The following is a 19,400-nucleotide window of genomic DNA, read 5'->3' as shown; positions in this document are numbered from 1 at the left end:
TTCCTAGAACTGCATGTTTGACACGTGTAACTGTCAAAACAGTGAGGGCTGTCTTTGTGCAGCCCTTTCTTCCTATGTGAGAGCTTGTGCTGCAAGAGGAATCCAAATAAATGGATGGAGGACTAACGTCTGCTGTGAGTACTCTTCTTTATTTCCTTTCCTGTGCACCCATCAATAAAAACTGTTGGTGAAAAAAAAATTATATTGATTTCTAGACAGATATGGTAAGTGTCAAGGAAGGGATTTTGTTAAATGCACTCCTAGATGTAATTCTCTGCTGTTCCTTTAGATTCAATCCATTAATAGCAAGAATAAATATAAACAGATGAGGGAGAGCTTGCTGTTACAGACACATCTCCACCTGTTTCTCCACAACTTTGAATTTAACTATGGCTTTCTATATCACATAGCGTCATAGACATAAATATGACATATTAGAATAACAACATTAGTAATACTAACCAGAAAACTAGAACAATGTTCTAGAAAAAGAAAATAGCAGCAACAAATGGAGGTTTCTTTCCAAACTCTGATTTGAAAAATTGTATTCCTTATCGCATATATGACTTGACTTCTACATGTGCATGACATCTACCTGTACAGTAGCTTTCAGTTCTAACTCTGGAAATATTCAGAAAAACATTGATGTGAAAGATACAGCATAGGCAAAGGTATATATTATTGTTTACCTGTTATTGCTCCTACCGTTTCTTTCTTCCCAACAAAAAATACCATCTAGAATTAACGAACTCATTCTTCCTTTTTACTCTCTCAAGCAAAGTACACCACCTCATGTCCCAAATCCCTAAGTTACAGCTATACCATCAATTCATGTCAACCCACCTGTCGCTCTCTGAGTGAGCCTGATGTCACATGCAAAATTAAGTTTGTCCCAGTTGATGGCTGCACCTGTGTAAATGGAACCTACATGGATGAAAGTGGCAAATGCGTGCCTGCTAATGAATGCCCCTGCTACTACCGAGGATCTCCCATACCACTTGGAGAAGTTGTCCATGAAAATGGGCTTGTATGGTAAGGGAAGCTTTTGCAAAACATTCAAACAGTAGTATATGCATTTTATTATCTAAAGAAGCTTCATTTAAGCTTCTCTCACCCCGCCCTGTGTGAGTGTCAATACAGCGCTCTCAAACATTTTTAAAACTTCTAAGAATGATATATACATCCAGATTGATAGAGCAACTGTATTTAGGGGTATTTTCTATTTAATTCTATGATTTTTCAAGCATAAAATATATGACAGAAAAAGCAAAGGAGAAATTAAATAACAAGCAGAAATATATCCATTTCAAACTCTAATTTTTCTGTTAAGCAACGACATGAAAGCATAATTGATAGCAGTGTTAAAACTCTTCCCTGGGACTGCAAAATAGTATTCTGGAATTCAATTCATTCCTTAGAAAGTACCTAAACTTGACAGAAATAGCTCTCAGTCTCAATACATGGTTAAAAAGTAATGTTTTTCCTTATCTTACAGCACTTGTATCCAGGGAAGACTGAATTGCATTGGAGCACCAAATCAAATTCCAGGTTAAAAAAAAATCCTCCACTTGCACTTGTCTTTTTCTCTGTGCCAGGTTTTGAAAAGAAATATTTGGTAGAATTCATATTTCTTAATGGATTTTTAAATAATAGAAGTATTTCTATACTATAAAAGGCAGAAGCAACCCTGAGTTCATAATGAGATCTGTTCTAAAGGATTTTTTTTTTCTGATATACTGTGGAAGGTTCTGCTTGGAAGTGAATCTATAATTGGATTCCTGTTTAGCAGACTGAGTAGGGACAGAAGTCCTTACTAAGTGAAATGTACAAATTCCAAAGAATTTCTAGATGCTTTTTATGGCTACAGCTTTGTGGCAAACCCCATGCCATTTCTTATTTCTCTCACTTCTTTCCTTCCTCTAGTTTGTGAATCTCCCATGTTCTACTTAGACTGTAGAAACAACACAGCGGGAACAACTGGAGCAGAGTGTCAAAAAAGCTGTCAGACTCTGGATATGCAATGTGTAAGTATGTTATGGCTGGATGAAATGGCACTTTGAAGTTTTGTCTGTCATCTTTGTGCTACAGTCATCATTGATCTAACTTTTATATTCTTAATCTATATCACAGATACTTTGTATGCTAAAATCCCCAAAACATGTTATGAAGTGTTAACAGTAGGATCATCAACATAAAATATAATGAAGTAACATCCAACTTTTGTAAGATCAGTGTCAAAATTTCTTCAGCTATTGTTCATAAGAGTAATTAGTGAAAATATTCAGGGCTTTGCCACATATTTTACTTCCTTAGGAGAAAATTACCTGCTGTAAGCTGGCTAGGAGCAATCATTCCTTTCCATATGTGAATTTCTTGCACATCTAATTATATCTCTCCGTCTAAGTGCATGATAGCCATGTGTAATTTCATGAATAGGTACCATAAGAGATGCTGTTTTCAGTGCAACTCACTCAAACTAAATTTACTTACTTTCTTTTTAAAGTCCATTTGTTCAATCACAAGTCACCCATCACAAAGCATAGGACCTCTTCAGCTAACACTGAGCAAGTCTTAAGATCCAGTATATTTCAAATTTCACAGACTTGAACAAATGCATTTAGAATTAGAATACATCAAATGTTTAGAAGCTTTATATGCTAATAACTTCATCTTTGTTCTGGAGGCCAAATCTTCTCTTATTGAAGCTGGGCAAAAATAGAACATATAAAGACATTTTAAGTTAATCTAATCTTCATTTTTCTTCATTCTGACATTGTATCTTCCTCTTGACCTTTCCAGTATAGCACACAGTGTGTATCTGGCTGTGTGTGCCCATCTGGGCTTGTGTTAGATGGGAAGGGTGGTTGTATTCCTGAAGAGGAATGTCCATGTATTCATAACGGAGCGATGTATCAACCCGGGGAAAAGATCAATGCTGACTGTAATACCTGGTAAGTATTTTCTGGGAGGTTACATTCCTGGTTCCGTTATTTGCCTTTAAAAAGATCTTAAGCTGTACAGTAGCGAGGAGAGATTTAGACTATGTATTTCATCAACTGATGGGTCTTTTAGGTTTTGACTAGGCAAGATGAGCAAGTTTACTTTTGTTGCAGGCAGACAGCTGAGACACAAACTGGGAGAAAACCTTTGGGAGGACGGTGTTCATTTTACCCTTTTTTGTAGTTCATGCATTTGGAATAGCAGAACAGAACTTTGCTTTAATACCTCACATGGGAAATGTAAAAGACTGTTTTAACTTCAGAATCAATATAACATTTACCAAGAATGAAATGCCAAACAAATGCTGAGTTTTTGGGATATGTCTGCATAAGACAGAGAGTTACTTTATTATTAAAACCTTTAATTCTCATTCCTAGTGTGTGCAAGGATAGGATGTGGGAATGCACCAAAAAACAATGTCTGGGTACATGTGCTGTTTATGGAGATGGACATTATACAACCTTTGATGACCAAAGGTTCAGCTTCAGTGGAAACTGTGAATACACACTAGTCCAGGTACTGTTACTTAACATAAGTAAATTGTAATATAATCTTGATCTTATCTGCAACAATAACATATTTTTTAATTTTATTACTCAGAACCATTGCGGGAAGAGTGACACAGTGAATGGGACCTTCCAGGTTATCACTGAAAATATTCCCTGTGGCAGCACTGGGACAACTTGCTCAAAATCTATCAAAGTTTTCTTAGAGGTACGTAGGTATTGCATTACAGACCAGGAGTTTTTTGTTGTGTATCTGTATAAGGCTTGGGAGAAGTCAGAATATCCATTGCTGCAAGGAAGTTTGGAGAAAATATTTTAAAAAGCAAATCAACTTGTAAATTAAGCTTAAACTAGAATCAGGTGAAGTATTCAGTACAGCTTCCCAGATTTCTGCCTATTCCACCCCTACAAAGCCATCTTATACTTAACCTTGGACAAAGTACATCTCTACAGGAAAATAACCTGTTGCAGAAATTTGGCTGAACACATTAGAAGATTATCTTACTCTGTGTACTGTAGTTCCTTCATGACTACTGTGACATCCTTTTTTAGTCTACAATCTGCTTCATTTAAAATACATTTTTACCACAATTCCGTGAACCTGAGATTTGAACCACACTGTTAAGATTTATTGCGTTCGGATGACGTATTTTTATTAAACAAACTGGTTTTAATACTCTTAAAAGTGGGGAAAAAAATGTTTAATAGCACAGCTGTAGCTATTAGGTTCATGTCTGATCACCTTTTCCTCCTGTTTCAGCACTATGAACTGGTACTCAGTGAGGAGCGTGTCAGTGTGATAAAGAGAGGACAAGATGGTGAAGTACCATTCACAGTCCGCTATATAGGTATGTACACAGTGATTGACACCACCAGCGGACTGATCCTCATGTGGGACAAGAAAACCAGCATCTTCATCAAGCTGAGCCCTGAATTTAAGGTGTGGACCTAGTAGTTTAAGTCTAGATTTGGACTGGGTGTTAATTTTTTATCTGACTCAAACAATATCCCAAAGAGGTGATTCCTCTAGCATTCCTGTAGGACATCATATGTTGTTTTCTATTCCTTTGGTACCTTAGGAAGACATGTAAAAATCCTGCTGCTGTTTTGAGTAGTCAAGGCAGCATTCAGTTTCTATTTGTCCTGACAGAACCCGAGTTGGTAAACTGCTTTTGTGGACTAGACTTTGTTAAAATTACTCTCTGAATCTTGGTAAAGATTATCAGACTTCGCTAAGACTACATAGCTACATGTGTAGAAATCAATTCAGTAGTCCTGATCTTGAAAAATCATCCATTGTTTCCAGTACATATTGACACATAAATCCAAATTATTATACTCCAGGAACAAGGAAGTAAAATGCTATGTAAAATGTTATGTATTTTTCAAGTGTATATATGAACAAGTGATAAAGAAAGTACGGACAGAAATATGAAGCTTGGATTCACAGAGAAAGCTTAGCATCTGTTATAGCCTATCACCATTTCACATATTGAAATTTGGAATGAGGTATTTCTGGAAATGTAAGGAAAATGTCATTTATTTTTCCATCTGTCAGCAGTTGTAACAGTAGATTCAATGAGTAGATTATGCGGGTGGACTGGCAGTACTTAAGACAGCTTTGTAAGACTTGTCTTTTGTATGAACATCTATTGTATAAAACAAAACATAAATGAAAAGCATTATGGCGCTGTCAACTAGCTGAGTCCTCATTTCCCTTGTTAAAGATGTACCTAAAAGTTGGTACATCCTCAAAAATGGATAAAATGACCAAGACAGTTGTACTGTTCAGATTTAAAAGAAGGAAAGTCAGTAGCTGTTTGTAGCCTTGGTCATGTTCAGTTGCTGAGGAAACAAATGGCTGCTTTTCCGGAATATCTAAACCTAAAATATCTTCAGTGGGAATCTTTGGGAAAGTTAGAACAGAACGGCACTCTAAGAGCTGAATTTCATGTATTCTTTCAGTTTCAGATCTTTGTTTTCTCACATCCATCATTATTTTATTTCCTTTTGCAGGGCCAGATCTGTGGCCTCTGTGGAAATTATGATGGCAACGGCATCAATGACTTCACTACAAGGAGTCTGTCTGTAGTGGAAAACGTCCTAGAGTTTGGAAACAGCTGGAAAGTATCCTCTACATGTCCTGATGCTAGCTTCGTAAAGGACCCATGCTCTACCAACCCTTATCGAAAGTCCTGGTCAGAGAAGCAGTGTAGCATCATCAACAGCAATGTCTTTGCTGCCTGTCACTCACAGGTATCAGCAGAGCAGGAGTTCACTCTGTGAAAACTAGGCCTAAGTGCTACTGAATCTAAAATGAAGTCTGTCTTCATACACTTTGCCACATACATCTAATTCAGTAGAGAGCATGTTTCACTTTGAATTGTGTAACTTCAGTCTAAATCTTGTGCAATTGAACAGATTTATAGCTCCTACCTGTAAGAAATAGTAGGCTATATAGATTATAGAAAATGATACTAACTTATTGAGAGAGAACAATAATTTTGGAATTACTATATATTTTCATGTGGTGTAACTTGGGTAAAATATACCATGTAATGAACACAAATTCAGTGAAATAACATTTTGGGGTAGTAATGAAGCAGCATTAACTGACAGTACATACCAACAGTGCAGGATAGTTTTGTGCTCTTCCTATTACCTTAGTTCTTTCCACTGCTAGAGACCTTCAGGTATGGCTGCCTAATACGTCTTGGGAACATGAAGCTAGTCTTTCACTGGGACACAAGTCTGGATGTCTCAAACTATGTCAGTATGTGATTTGGATTTATTATCTGGCATTACCTCTGGTGTTTGACAGTGTATATAAACATAACAAAAGAAATAACTGATATAGGCCTTCTTTCTGAGATACTGATTTTAAGAAAATTAGTCTAGCGAAGTTGAGAAAACTTAGAAGGCAAAATATATAGTGTAATATTTCTTTCTTATGATAGGTTGAACCAGCAAAATATTATCAAGCATGTGTGACAGATGCTTGTGCCTGTGACTCCGGAGGAGACTGTGATTGCTTTTGTACAGCAGTAGCTGCCTATGCTCAAGCATGTAATGAAGTTGGTGTCTGTATAGCCTGGAGAACCCCATCAATCTGTCGTGAGTTTTATTTTATATACGCTTCTTCTGAAAATGTAGCAAAATATACAGCAATTCCTTGCTGATATTTTCAAACACATATTCTGTGTACCTCATGTACATGCATTATAAGTGCACTGTGTACTTTTCACAGGGTTTTGTTGGTCACACATTTCACCTATTCATTCAGTTTTCAAGGCTGTTCAAGGCAGCATGGTAGGGATCTGAACAGACATGGCTCAAAAGTTTTGGTTTATTTTCTGAACATGTTCAAATTTATGTTTCTCTTTAGCACTGTTCTGTGATTACTATAATCAACAAGGAGAATGTGAATGGCACTATAAGCCTTGTGGAGCCTCCTGTATGAAGACCTGTAGGAACCCAAGTGGGAAATGCCTCCATAATTTGCCAGGTTTAGAAGGTAAAAAGAGCTTGCAAGTACCCTTAAGTGGATAAATTTGTTTATAATCTTTTAAATAGTCTTTAATAGAGCCTGTTTTCTCCATCAGCTGCTTTTCCATCATTTAATTCTCTCCAACATCATTGCATCAACATGAATGGAAATAAAACACATATAAAAACATCTGGTGGCTAAGTCCTTGTAGGCTCTGCTAACATTAGTAATCTGCATTACTTCCTACAATTACTGGAAAAAAAAATAGTAGTAAAAATTATTGCTGTTGAAAACACAACCTGCAAACACATCCTGCACAAACAAAACTTTTTTTGAATTTCTCTCTTCACACTTCTTCAACCTTGTATATGCCCTTTTCCTTGCTTCAGGCTGCTACCCCAACTGCCCACCAGACAAGCCTTATTTTCACGAGGATCAGATGAAGTGTGTCAGTCTCTGTGACTGTTATGATAATGAAGACGGGAAGATATATATGCGGGATACATGTCAATTATGGTAAGGCTTAACACACCAGCCCAGTTGTGTACAAGGAAAACTGACTAACCCAGTAATAGGAAATTGTGTGTTCCTGTTTCATGACACGATGAGTTTTATGCTGCCTGGCCTTTCTACCCAGTGCCAGCTTTCTTACTGTTTAGTACTATTAGGATCTATTACATTTTTTGTTCTGTTTAATTTGATCATAATTATATTGTAAATCCTCAGCAAAATGATACAATGACAACAGTAAGTACTTTGAGACTAAGCTTCCTCTATTTTCTATTGCTACGGCGGGAAAAAATATCATTTCAGAAGTATACATATCTAATAAGGAGCCTGCTTCCAAGGATTTTATTACATTCTTATACTGCTTGTAGTATTTAGACTCTCCTTTCTTAACGTGGGTTTTTTTTTTTTAGTATAAAAACAAGCGAAAGAAAAGTTATACATGGCTTTCCTTAAAACTTGCACTTCTAACTTTGCATAATCTTTAGTTTCACTTTATATATAAGCTTGGGTTTAATGTAAAGAAAGGCTTAGGAAAACCATGGGGTAAAAAAAAAAAACCAAACATAAGCCAACATAAACTGGGTGCTCAAGGAGTAAACATGTATGAATTGATGTTAACAGAATGAAAGGGGTGAGGAGTGGATATTCCATGATGCAGTCAGTTCTGACCATGATCCATACTACAAGAAAGAAAAAATTAAGACCTGCCTTTATTCAGGCTATATGTTGATAGCTCTGCAGAGTGAAAAGGGCTGTAGTAATGTGGAACAAGCAATTGTTATTGAGCTGGAATTGAGGCAACATGCCCATCTGAATGCTATTATATAAATCAACTAAGTTGTCATTCACAATTATCTGTTTCTTGATGCTAGTACCTAGCAGAAAGATTATAGCAGTACAATTAGCTTATGATAAAATAAGTGTATTTTCTGCTTTTTATTTTTAGCGAGTGCACATCAGAAGGTTTACAGTGCAAGTTTGATGATAAAGGTAAGACAGCTAAGAAGCACTGTTAAAAAAATTAGATACAGGATACTATCTTTTCATAGGTGACTGACAATAATCTTACCAATTACAGCATGTAACTGCATATATGAAAACAACACCTATAAATACAATGAACTCATCTACACCACTACAGATGGAACAGGATGGTGTTTCAGTGCAACATGTGATGTCAATGGAACAATAAACAGAAATATATTTAAATGTGAAATCACAACTACCCCATTTACATTTTCTACCAGTCAACCTGCAACAGGTATGCATGAATACTCTTCAAAATAACTGAAAAATCTCTGGAAGGGATTGAAAATTGCCTGAAGGGGGGGAGGGGCCATCAGCACATACTTTTATTTGAAACTGTTGACTTCTGAAGCAACCAACTCAATTGGCAGCTTCAGACACTTAAAAAAAAAAAAAATCAAAAATGTAGAAAATACAGAATTTCTCCTAAAGTCAGTCTCCACTACTTTACTGTGTTTTTTTTTCCAGTGGAAAAATGATTAAACTTACTAGCCTTTGCTCTTTTCAGAATCTCACTTCCCTGCAAGTAAAAAACAGCAATTCTAGGCCAACAAAAAAGACAATTACTGACATTTCAAAAACTACAGACCATATTAGCATAAACAGAAGATAAGAAAATCATTTTGAGGAATTGCTTAAATTATATTAAACCAATTTTTGGAATCTTTCCAGTCTGATCATCTTTAATAGCCTGAACATCTACATTATTCCAGCAGTGAGCTCATTATACTGACCATGTAATTGTGAGAAATTGAGAAGTATTTCAGCAAAATGCGCAATACTACAGTAAAAACTGTACAATGAAATTGAAGTCTACTATTAAGTGGATGTAACATTCATGTGAAGGAGTGGGTATATGCTTCATACACTTATTTTCATAATGCAAAGACACAGAACAGAAATCTCATTAAAATAAGAAATATTTATAGGTATTCCATATGAATATTATACAAATAAACTAAATATTACCTGTTTATATAATAAATTTACAAATGAATGCTGTAATATAATAATAATTTAAAAAATCATTACTTCATAGAAATATTTTAAAACCAGTGTAGTTATGTAGATAAGCAATAGTAAGTACTGGTAAGGAGAATAAAAATGAGAAAAGGAATACAGAGATTAGATGAAAACCTACGTTAAAAGTGAAACTCAAGACTCTCGAACCAAGTTCATTTAAATACAATATTAACATAGAAATATTATGTATAGCAATAAAAGCATGGAAGGTGATTACTTCTTTTCTGACATTTTCCATAGTAGTAGAAAACAAAACTTGTCTTTCTTCCTTTCAATTACAGAAACCACAACACCAGCACAAACTGTATGCGTGAAGTATGTATGTGAGTGGTCACAATGGTATGATGGGACACAGCTTGAAAATGAAAAGGAAACAATTCAAAATATTGCAGGAAAAGGAATAAACACTTGTAATAACACGAGCATAATTGAATGCAGAGTAAATGAACGCTCAGATAAGACAATAAACTATCTAAACCAAACGATACAATGCAATAAAACCAATGAAGTGAAATGCAATAACGAAGACCAAGATGACAAAAAATGCTACAATTACGAAATCAGAGTATTATGCTGTAATTATAAATCATGCTCAAAAACTACACCAAGCCAAACAGAACAAACTACATCCACAACTACAGAAACAACAGCAATTACAATACAGACAAAGCCTAAACCATCAACAACAAAAGAAGGACCCGAACCACAAGAAAAACAAACGACGACAATATCAACAACTATTGGCAGTGCAGCAACCACTACAACGTCAGTCCTTCCAAAAGAAAGTATGACCACTACTGGATCCACAAGTGCAGGGGCCACCACACCGACCAGCAGTGCCAGCACCACCAAGACCACTCCTCCTGTGACAGAAAGCACAACCACCATTGTCACCGCCACATCCTCAGTGACCAGCTCCCCCACCAGTACTGTCACCACCTTCTCCTCAACTAGCACCACTCCAGCAACGCCGCCCAGTACTGGACAAACCCAGACTACAGCAAAACCTCCTACTGTCTCTTCTGTCTCCACGCTTTCCGAGACCACCACCACAAGCACCACGGTACTCACCAAGACCACCAGCCCTCTGACAACAGGCCCAACCACAACCACAGCTGGAAGTACAACCAAGTCTGTTCCCGTTTCAACAGAAGGAACGAGCACCATCGCATCCACAAGTGCAGGGACCACCACACCGACCAGCAGTGCCAGCACCAGCAAGACCACTCCTCCAGTGATAGGGAGCACAACCACCATTGTCACCACCACACCCATAGTGACCAGCTCCCCCACCACTACTTTCACCACCTCCTCCCCCCCCACAAGCACCTGCCAGCCACGCTGTGCCTGGACACAGTGGTTTGATGTAGATTTCCCAAGCGCTGGTAGCCAGGGTGGAGACTTTGAGACCTTTGCAAATATCCGTGCCGCTGGTTATGACCTGTGCTCCCAGCCACAGGACATCAGGTGCCGTGCTGAAAACTACCCTGACAGGAGCCTGCAGAGTTTGGACCAGAAACTCAAGTGCAGCCTCGATGTTGGACTTGAGTGCAGAAACAAGGATCAGAACAGCAAGTACCCCATGTGCTTCAACTACCAGGTCAGTGTGCTGTGCTGTGACCACCAGCACTGCTTGACAACATTAACAACGCCCGGCACCACGACAAGCACCACAACTGGCACCACTACTGCAACGCCGACAACTGGACTACCGACTACAACAATACCTACTGTCTCTGCTGGCTCCACGCTTTCTGAGACCACCACCACAAGCACCACGGTAGTCACCAAGACCACCAGCCCTCTGACAACAGGCCCAACCACAACCACAGCTGGAAGTACAACCAAGTCTGTTCCCGTTTCAACAGAAGGAACGAGCACCATCACATCCACAAGTGCAGGGATTACCACACCTACCAGCAGTGTCAGCACCACCAAGACCTCACCCCCTCCAACAGAAAGTACGACCATCATTGCATCCACAAGCGCAGGGACCACCACACCGACCAGCAGTGCCAGCACCACCAAGACCACTCCTCCTGTGACAGAAAGCACAACCACCATTGTCACCGCCACATCCTCAGTGACCAGCTCCCCCACCAGTACTGTCACCACCTTCTCCTCAACTAGCACCACTCCAGCAACGCCGCCCAGTACTGGACAAACCCAGACTACAGCAAAACCTCCTACTGTCTCTTCTGTCTCCACGCTTTCCGAGACCACCACCACAAGCACCACGGTACTCACCAAGACCACCAGCCCTCCGACAACAGGCCCAACCACAACCACAGCTGGAAGTACAACCAAGTCTGTTCCCGTTTCAACAGGAGGAACGAGCACCATCGCATCCACAATTTTACAGAGCACGGTACCTACCAGCAGTGCCAGCACCACCAAGACCTCACCCCCTCCAACAGAAGGTACGACCACCATCGCATCCACAAGTGCAGGGACCACCACACCGACCAGCAGTGCCAGCACCAGCAAGACCACTCCTCCAGTGATAGGGAGCACAACCACCATTGTCACCACCACACCCATAGTGACCAGCTCCCCCACCACTACTTTCACCACCTCCTCCCCCCCCACGAGCACCTGCCAGCCACGCTGTGCCTGGACACAGTGGTTTGATGTAGATTTTCCAAGCGCTGGTAGCCAGGGTGGAGACTTTGAGACCTTTGCAAATATCCGTGCCGCTGGTTATGACCTGTGCTCCCAGCCACAGGACATCAGGTGCCGTGCTGAAAACTACCCTGACAGGAGCCTGCAGAGTTTGGACCAGAAACTCAAGTGCAGCCTCGATGTTGGACTTGAGTGCAGAAACAAGGATCAGAACAGCAAGTACCCCATGTGCTTCAACTACCAGGTCAGTGTGCTGTGCTGTGACCACCAGCACTGCTTGACAACATTAACAACGCCCGGCACCACGACAAGCACCACAACTGGCACCACTACAGCAACGCCGACAACTGGACTACCGACTACAACAATACCTACTGTCTCTGCTGGCTCCACGCTTTCCGAGACCACCACCACAAGCACCACGGTAGTCACCAAGACCACCAGCCCTCCGACAACAGGCCCAACCACAACCACAGCTGGAAGTACAACCAAGTCTGTTCCCGTTTCAACAGAAGGAACGAGCACCATCACATCCACAAGTGCAGGGATTACCACACCTACCAGCAGTGTCAGCACCACCAAGACCTCACCCCCTCCAACAGAAAGTACGACCATCATTGCATCCACAAGCGCAGGGACCACCACACCGACCAGCAGTGCCAGCACCACCAAGACCACTCCTCCTGTGACAGAAAGCACAACCACCATTGTCACCGCCACATCCTCAGTGACCAGCTCCCCCACCAGTACTGTCACCACCTTCTCCTCAACTAGCACCACTCCAGCAACGCCGCCCAGTACTGGACAAACCCAGACTACAGCAAAACCTCCTACTGTCTCTTCTGTCTCCACGCTTTCCGAGACCACCACCACAAGCACCACGGTACTCACCAAGACCACCAGCCCTCCGACAACAGGCCCAACCACAACCACAGCTGGAAGTACAACCAAGTCTGTTCCCGTTTCAACAGGAGGAACGAGCACCATCACATCCACAATTTTACAGAGCACGGTACCTACCAGCAGTGCCAGCACCACCAAGACCTCACCCCCTCCAACAAAAGGTACGACCACCATTGCATCCACAAGTGCAGGGACCACCACACCGACCAGCAGTGCCAGCACCAGCAAGACCACTCCTCCAGTGATAGGGAGCACAACCACCATTGTCACCACCACACCCATAGTGACCAGCTCCCCCACCACTACTTTCACCACCTCCTCCCCCCCCACAAGCACCTGCCAGCCACGCTGTGCCTGGACACAGTGGTTTGATGTAGATTTCCCAAGCGCTGGTAGCCAGGGTGGAGACTTTGAGACCTTTGCAAATATCCGTGCCGCTGGTTATGACCTGTGCTCCCAGCCACAGGACATCAGGTGCCGTGCTGAAAACTACCCTGACAGGAGCCTGCAGAGTTTGGACCAGAAACTCAAGTGCAGCCTCGATGTTGGACTTGAGTGCAGAAACAAGGATCAGAACAGCAAGTACCCCATGTGCTTCAACTACCAGGTCAGTGTGCTGTGCTGTGACCACCAGCACTGCTTGACAACATTAACAACGCCCGGCACCACGCCAAGCACCACAACTGGCACCACTACAGCAACGCCGACAACTGGACTACCGACTACAACAATACCTACTGTCTCTGCTGGCTCCACGCTTTCCGAGACCACCACCACAAGCACCACGGTAGTCACCAAGACCACCAGCCCTCCGACAACAGGCCCAACCACAACCACAGCTGGAAGTACAACCAAGTCTGTTCCCGTTTCAACAGAAGGAACGAGCACCATCACATCCACAAGTGCAGGGATTACCACACCTACCAGCAGTGTCAGCACCACCAAGACCTCACCCCCTCCAACAGAAAGTACGACCATCATTGCATCCACAAGCGCAGGGACCACCACACCGACCAGCAGTGCCAGCACCACCAAGACCACTCCTCCTGTGACAGAAAGCACAACCACCATTGTCACCGCCACATCCTCAGTGACCAGCTCCCCCACCAGTACTGTCACCACCTTCTCCTCAACTAGCACCACTCCAGCAACGCCGCCCAGTACTGGACAAACCCAGACTACAACAAAACCTGCTACTGTCTCTTCTGTCTCCACGCTTTCCGAGACCACCACCACAAGCACCACGGTACTCACCAAGACCACCAGCCCTCCGACAACAGGCCCAACCACAACCACAGCTGGAAGTACAACCAAGTCTGTTCCCGTTTCAACAGGAGGAACGAGCACCATCACATCCACAATTTTACAGAGCACGGTACCTACCAGCAGTGTCAGCACCACCAAGACCTCACCCCCTCCAACAAAAGGTACGACCACCATTGCATCCACAAGTGCAGGGACCACCACACCGACCAGCAGTGCCAGCACCAGCAAGACCACTCCTCCAGTGATAGGGAGCACAACCACCATTGTCACCACCACACCCATAGTGACCAGCTCCCCCACCACTACTTTCACCACCTCCTCCCCCCCCACAAGCACCTGCCAGCCACGCTGTGCCTGGACACAGTGGTTTGATGTAGATTTCCCAAGCGCTGGTAGCCAGGGTGGAGACTTTGAGACCTTTGCAAATATCCGTGCCGCTGGTTATGACCTGTGCTCCCAGCCACAGGACATCAGGTGCCGTGCTGAAAACTACCCTGACAGGAGCCTGCAGAGTTTGGACCAGAAACTCAAGTGCAGCCTCGATGTTGGACTTGAGTGCAGAAACAAGGATCAGAACAGCAAGTACCCCATGTGCTTCAACTACCAGGTCAGTGTGCTGTGCTGTGACCACCAGCACTGCTTGACAACATTAACAACGCCCGGCACCACGCCAAGCACCACAACTGGCACCACTACAGCAACGCCGACAACTGGACTACCGACTACAACAATACCTACTGTCTCTGCTGGCTCCACGCTTTCTGAGACCACCACCACAAGCACCACGGTAGTCACCAAGACCACCAGCCCTCTGACAACAGGCCCAACCACAACCACAGCTGGAAGTACAACCAAGTCTGTTCCCGTTTCAACAGAAGGAACGAGCACCATCACATCCACAAGTGCAGGGATTACCACACCTACCAGCAGTGTCAGCACCACCAAGACCTCACCCCCTCCAACAGAAAGTACGACCATCATTGCATCCACAAGCGCAGGGACCACCACACCGACCAGCAGTGCCAGCACCACCAAGACCACTCCTCCTGTGACAGAAAGCACAACCACCATTGTCACCGCCACATCCTCAGTGACCAGCTCCCCCACCAGTACTGTCACCACCTTCTCCTCAACTAGCACCACTCCAGCAACGCCGCCCAGTACTGGACAAACCCAGACTACAGCAAAACCTCCTACTGTCTCTTCTGTCTCCACGCTTTCCGAGACCACCACCACAAGCACCACGGTACTCACCAAGACCACCAGCCCTCCGACAACAGGCCCAACCACAACCACAGCTGGAAGTACAACCAAGTCTGTTCCCGTTTCAACAGGAGGAACGAGCACCATCACATCCACAATTTTACAGAGCACGGTACCTACCAGCAGTGCCAGCACCACCAAGACCTCACCCCCTCCAACAAAAGGTACGACCACCATTGCATCCACAAGTGCAGGGACCACCACACCGACCAGCAGTGCCAGCACCAGCAAGACCACTCCTCCAGTGATAGGGAGCACAACCACCATTGTCACCACCACACCCATAGTGACCAGCTCCCCCACCACTACTTTCACCACCTCCTCCCCCCCCACAAGCACCTGCCAGCCACGCTGTGCCTGGACACAGTGGTTTGATGTAGATTTCCCAAGCGCTGGTAGCCAGGGTGGAGACTTTGAGACCTTTGCAAATATCCGTGCCGCTGGTTATGACCTGTGCTCCCAGCCACAGGACATCAGGTGCCGTGCTGAAAACTACCCTGACAGGAGCCTGCAGAGTTTGGACCAGAAACTCAAGTGCAGCCTCGATGTTGGACTTGAGTGCAGAAACAAGGATCAGAACAGCAAGTACCCCATGTGCTTCAACTACCAGGTCAGTGTGCTGTGCTGTGACCACCAGCACTGCTTGACAACATTAACAACGCCCGGCACCACGCCAAGCACCACAATTGGCACCACTACAGCAACGCCGACAACTGGACTACCGACTACAACAATACCTACTGTCTCTGCTGGCTCCACGCTTTCCGAGACCACCACCACAAGCACCACGGTAGTCACCAAGACCACCAGCCCTCTGACAACAGGCCCAACCACAACCACAGGTGGAAGTACAACCAAGTCTGTTCCCGTTTCAACAGAAGGAACGAGCACCATCACATCCACAAGTGCAGGGATTACCACACCTACCAGCAGTGTCAGCACCACCAAGACCTCACCCCCTCCAACAGAAAGTACGACCATCATTGCATCCACAAGCGCAGGGACCACCACACCGACCAGCAGTGCCAGCACCACCAAGACCACTCCTCCTGTGACAGAAAGCACAACCACCATTGTCACCGCCACATCCTCAGTGACCAGCTCCCCCACCAGTACTGTCACCACCTTCTCCTCAACTAGCACCACTCCAGCAACGCCGCCCAGTACTGGACAAACCCAGACTACAACAAAACCTGCTACTGTCTCTTCTGTCTCCACGCTTTCCGAGACCACCACCACAAGCACCACGGTAGTCACCAAGACCACCAGCCCTCTGACAACAGGCCCAACCACAACCACAGGTGGAAGTACAACCAAGTCTGTTCCCGTTTCAACAGAAGGAACGAGCACCATCACATCCACAAGTGCAGGGATTACCACACCTACCAGCAGTGTCAGCACCACCAAGACCTCACCCCCTCCAACAGAAAGTACGACCATCATTGCATCCACAAGCGCAGGGACCACCACACCGACCAGCAGTGCCAGCACCACCAAGACCACTCCTCCTGTGACAGAAAGCACAACCACCATTGTCACCGCCACATCCTCAGTGACCAGCTCCCCCACCAGTACTGTCACCACCTTCTCCTCAACTAGCACCACTCCAGCAACGCCGCCCAGTACTGGACAAACCCAGACTACAACAAAACCTGCTACTGTCTCTTCTGTCTCCACGCTTTCCGAGACCACCACCACAAGCACCACGGAAGTCACCAAGACCACCAGCCCTCTGACAACAGGCCCAAGCACAACCACAGCTGGAAGTACAACCAAGTCTGTTCCCGTTTCAACAGGAGGAACGAGCACCATCGCATCCACAAGTGCAGGGACCACCACACCGACCAGCAGTGCCAGCACCAGCAAGACCACTCCTCCAGTGATAGGGAGCACAACCACCATTGTCACCACCACACCCATAGTGACCAGCTCCCCCACCACTACTTTCACCACCTCCTCCCCCCCCACAAGCACCTGCCAGCCACGCTGTGCCTGGACACAGTGGTTTGATGTAGATTTCCCAAGCGCTGGTAGCCAGGGTGGAGACTTTGAGACCTTTGCAAATATCCGTGCCGCTGGTTATGACCTGTGCTCCCAGCCACAGGACATCAGGTGCCGTGCTGAAAACTACCCTGACAGGAGCCTGCAGAGTTTGGACCAGAAACTCAAGTGCAGCCTCGATGTTGGACTTGAGTGCAGAAACAAGGATCAGAACAGCAAGTACCCCATGTGCTTCAACTACCAGGTCAGTGTGCTGTGCTGTGACCACCAGCACTGCTTGACAACATTAACAACGCCCGGCACCACGCCAAGCACCACAACTGGCACCACTACAGCAACGCCGACAACTGGACTACCGACTACAACAATACCTACTGTCTCTACTGGCTCCACGCTTTCCGAGACCACCACCACAAGCACCACGGTACTCACCAAGACCACCAGCCCTCCGACAACAGGCCCAACCACAACCACAGCTGGAAGTACAACCAAGTCTGTTCCCGTTTCAACAGAAGGAACGAGCACCATCACATCCACAAGTGCAGGGATTACCACACCTACCAGCAGTGTCAGCACCACCAAGACCTCACCCCCTCCAACAGAAAGTACGACCACCATTGCATCCACAAGTGCAGGGACCACCACACTGACCAGCAGTGCCAGCACCAGCAAGACCACTCCTCCAGTGATAGGGAGCACAACCACCATTGTCACCACCACACCCATAGTGACCAGCTCCCCCACCACTACTTTCACCACCTCCTCCCCCCCCACGAGCACCTGCCAGCCACGCTGTGCCTGGACACAGTGGTTTGATGTAGATTTTCCAAGCGCTGGTAGCCAGGGTGGAGACTTTGAGACCTTTGCAAATATCCGTGCCGCTGGTTATGACCTGTGCTCCCAGCCACAGGACATCAGGTGCCGTGCTGAAAACTACCCTGACAGGAGCCTGCAGAGTTTGGACCAGAAACTCAAGTGCAGCCTCGATGTTGGACTTGAGTGCAGAAACAAGGATCAGAACAGCAAGTACCCCATGTGCTTCAACTACCAGGTCAGTGTGCTGTGCTGTGACCACCAGCACTGCTTGACAACATTAACAACGCCCGGCACCACGCCAAGCACCACAATTGGCACCACTACAGCAACGCCGACAACTGGACTACCGACTACAACAATACCTACTGTCTCTGCTGGCTCCACGCTTTCCGAGACCACCACCACAAGCACCACGGTAGTCACCAAGACCACCAGCCCTCCGACAACAGGCCCAACCACAACCACAGCTGGAAGTACAACCAAGTCTGTTCCCGTTTCAACAGAAGGAACGAGCACCATCGCATCCACAATTTTACAGAGCACTGTATCTACCAGCAGTGCCAGTAGCCCCGTGACCAGTCCTGTTACAGAAAGCACAGCCACCACTATCCTCGCACCTACACAGACTACTGCAGCTGCCAGCAGCTCTGCCACTACCAGGGTTTCTCCTATTTTGACAGGACATTCAACTGCAATTGCAAGTACCCGTACCAACAATGCCAGCACTACCAAAATATCACCCTCTGTGACAGTATTCACTATCCCTTCATCTGCCAGCTCACTGCCCAGCTCTTCAACTATACTCACTCCTACATCAATCTCCACTGTAGTAAAACAGACTACAGCACAGTCCCCTACTTCAAGCCGTTCTGGTAGGTCATCATCTAAAGAGAAAGCTGTTTTTTCTTTTAGTGTGTTTGAATATCATTGCTACTGTTTTCTTCTGCGATTTGTACTATTACTCTTGCTTCTTTTAA

The 19,400-nt window shown here is 44.8% G+C and overlaps 1 protein-coding gene across 1 annotated transcript in view; it reads left to right on the top strand.

Annotated features, from left to right (window-relative positions):
* Positions 1 to 19,400, top strand: part of MUC5L (mucin 5 like) — a 38,300-nt gene that overhangs the window by 12,559 nt on the left and 6,341 nt on the right. The window contains exons 16-30 of the mRNA XM_046942296.1: positions 8 to 134; positions 777 to 1,032; positions 1,496 to 1,548; positions 1,924 to 2,024; positions 2,800 to 2,951; positions 3,378 to 3,516; positions 3,601 to 3,714; positions 4,267 to 4,446; positions 5,523 to 5,762; positions 6,464 to 6,620; positions 6,892 to 7,020; positions 7,383 to 7,509; positions 8,450 to 8,493; positions 8,582 to 8,764; positions 9,834 to 19,295. Coding sequence (XP_046798252.1) covers positions 8 to 134; positions 777 to 1,032; positions 1,496 to 1,548; positions 1,924 to 2,024; positions 2,800 to 2,951; positions 3,378 to 3,516; positions 3,601 to 3,714; positions 4,267 to 4,446; positions 5,523 to 5,762; positions 6,464 to 6,620; positions 6,892 to 7,020; positions 7,383 to 7,509; positions 8,450 to 8,493; positions 8,582 to 8,764; positions 9,834 to 19,295 — 11,464 coding nt within the window. The remainder of the gene's footprint in view (positions 1 to 7; positions 135 to 776; positions 1,033 to 1,495; positions 1,549 to 1,923; positions 2,025 to 2,799; positions 2,952 to 3,377; positions 3,517 to 3,600; positions 3,715 to 4,266; positions 4,447 to 5,522; positions 5,763 to 6,463; positions 6,621 to 6,891; positions 7,021 to 7,382; positions 7,510 to 8,449; positions 8,494 to 8,581; positions 8,765 to 9,833; positions 19,296 to 19,400) is intronic.

The sequence above is a fragment of the Gallus gallus genome, chromosome 5, assembly GCF_016699485.2.
Source record: "Gallus gallus isolate bGalGal1 chromosome 5, bGalGal1.mat.broiler.GRCg7b, whole genome shotgun sequence".
NCBI lineage: Eukaryota > Metazoa > Chordata > Aves > Galliformes > Phasianidae > Gallus > Gallus gallus.
This window is presented reverse-complemented; position numbering and strand designations above follow the sequence as displayed.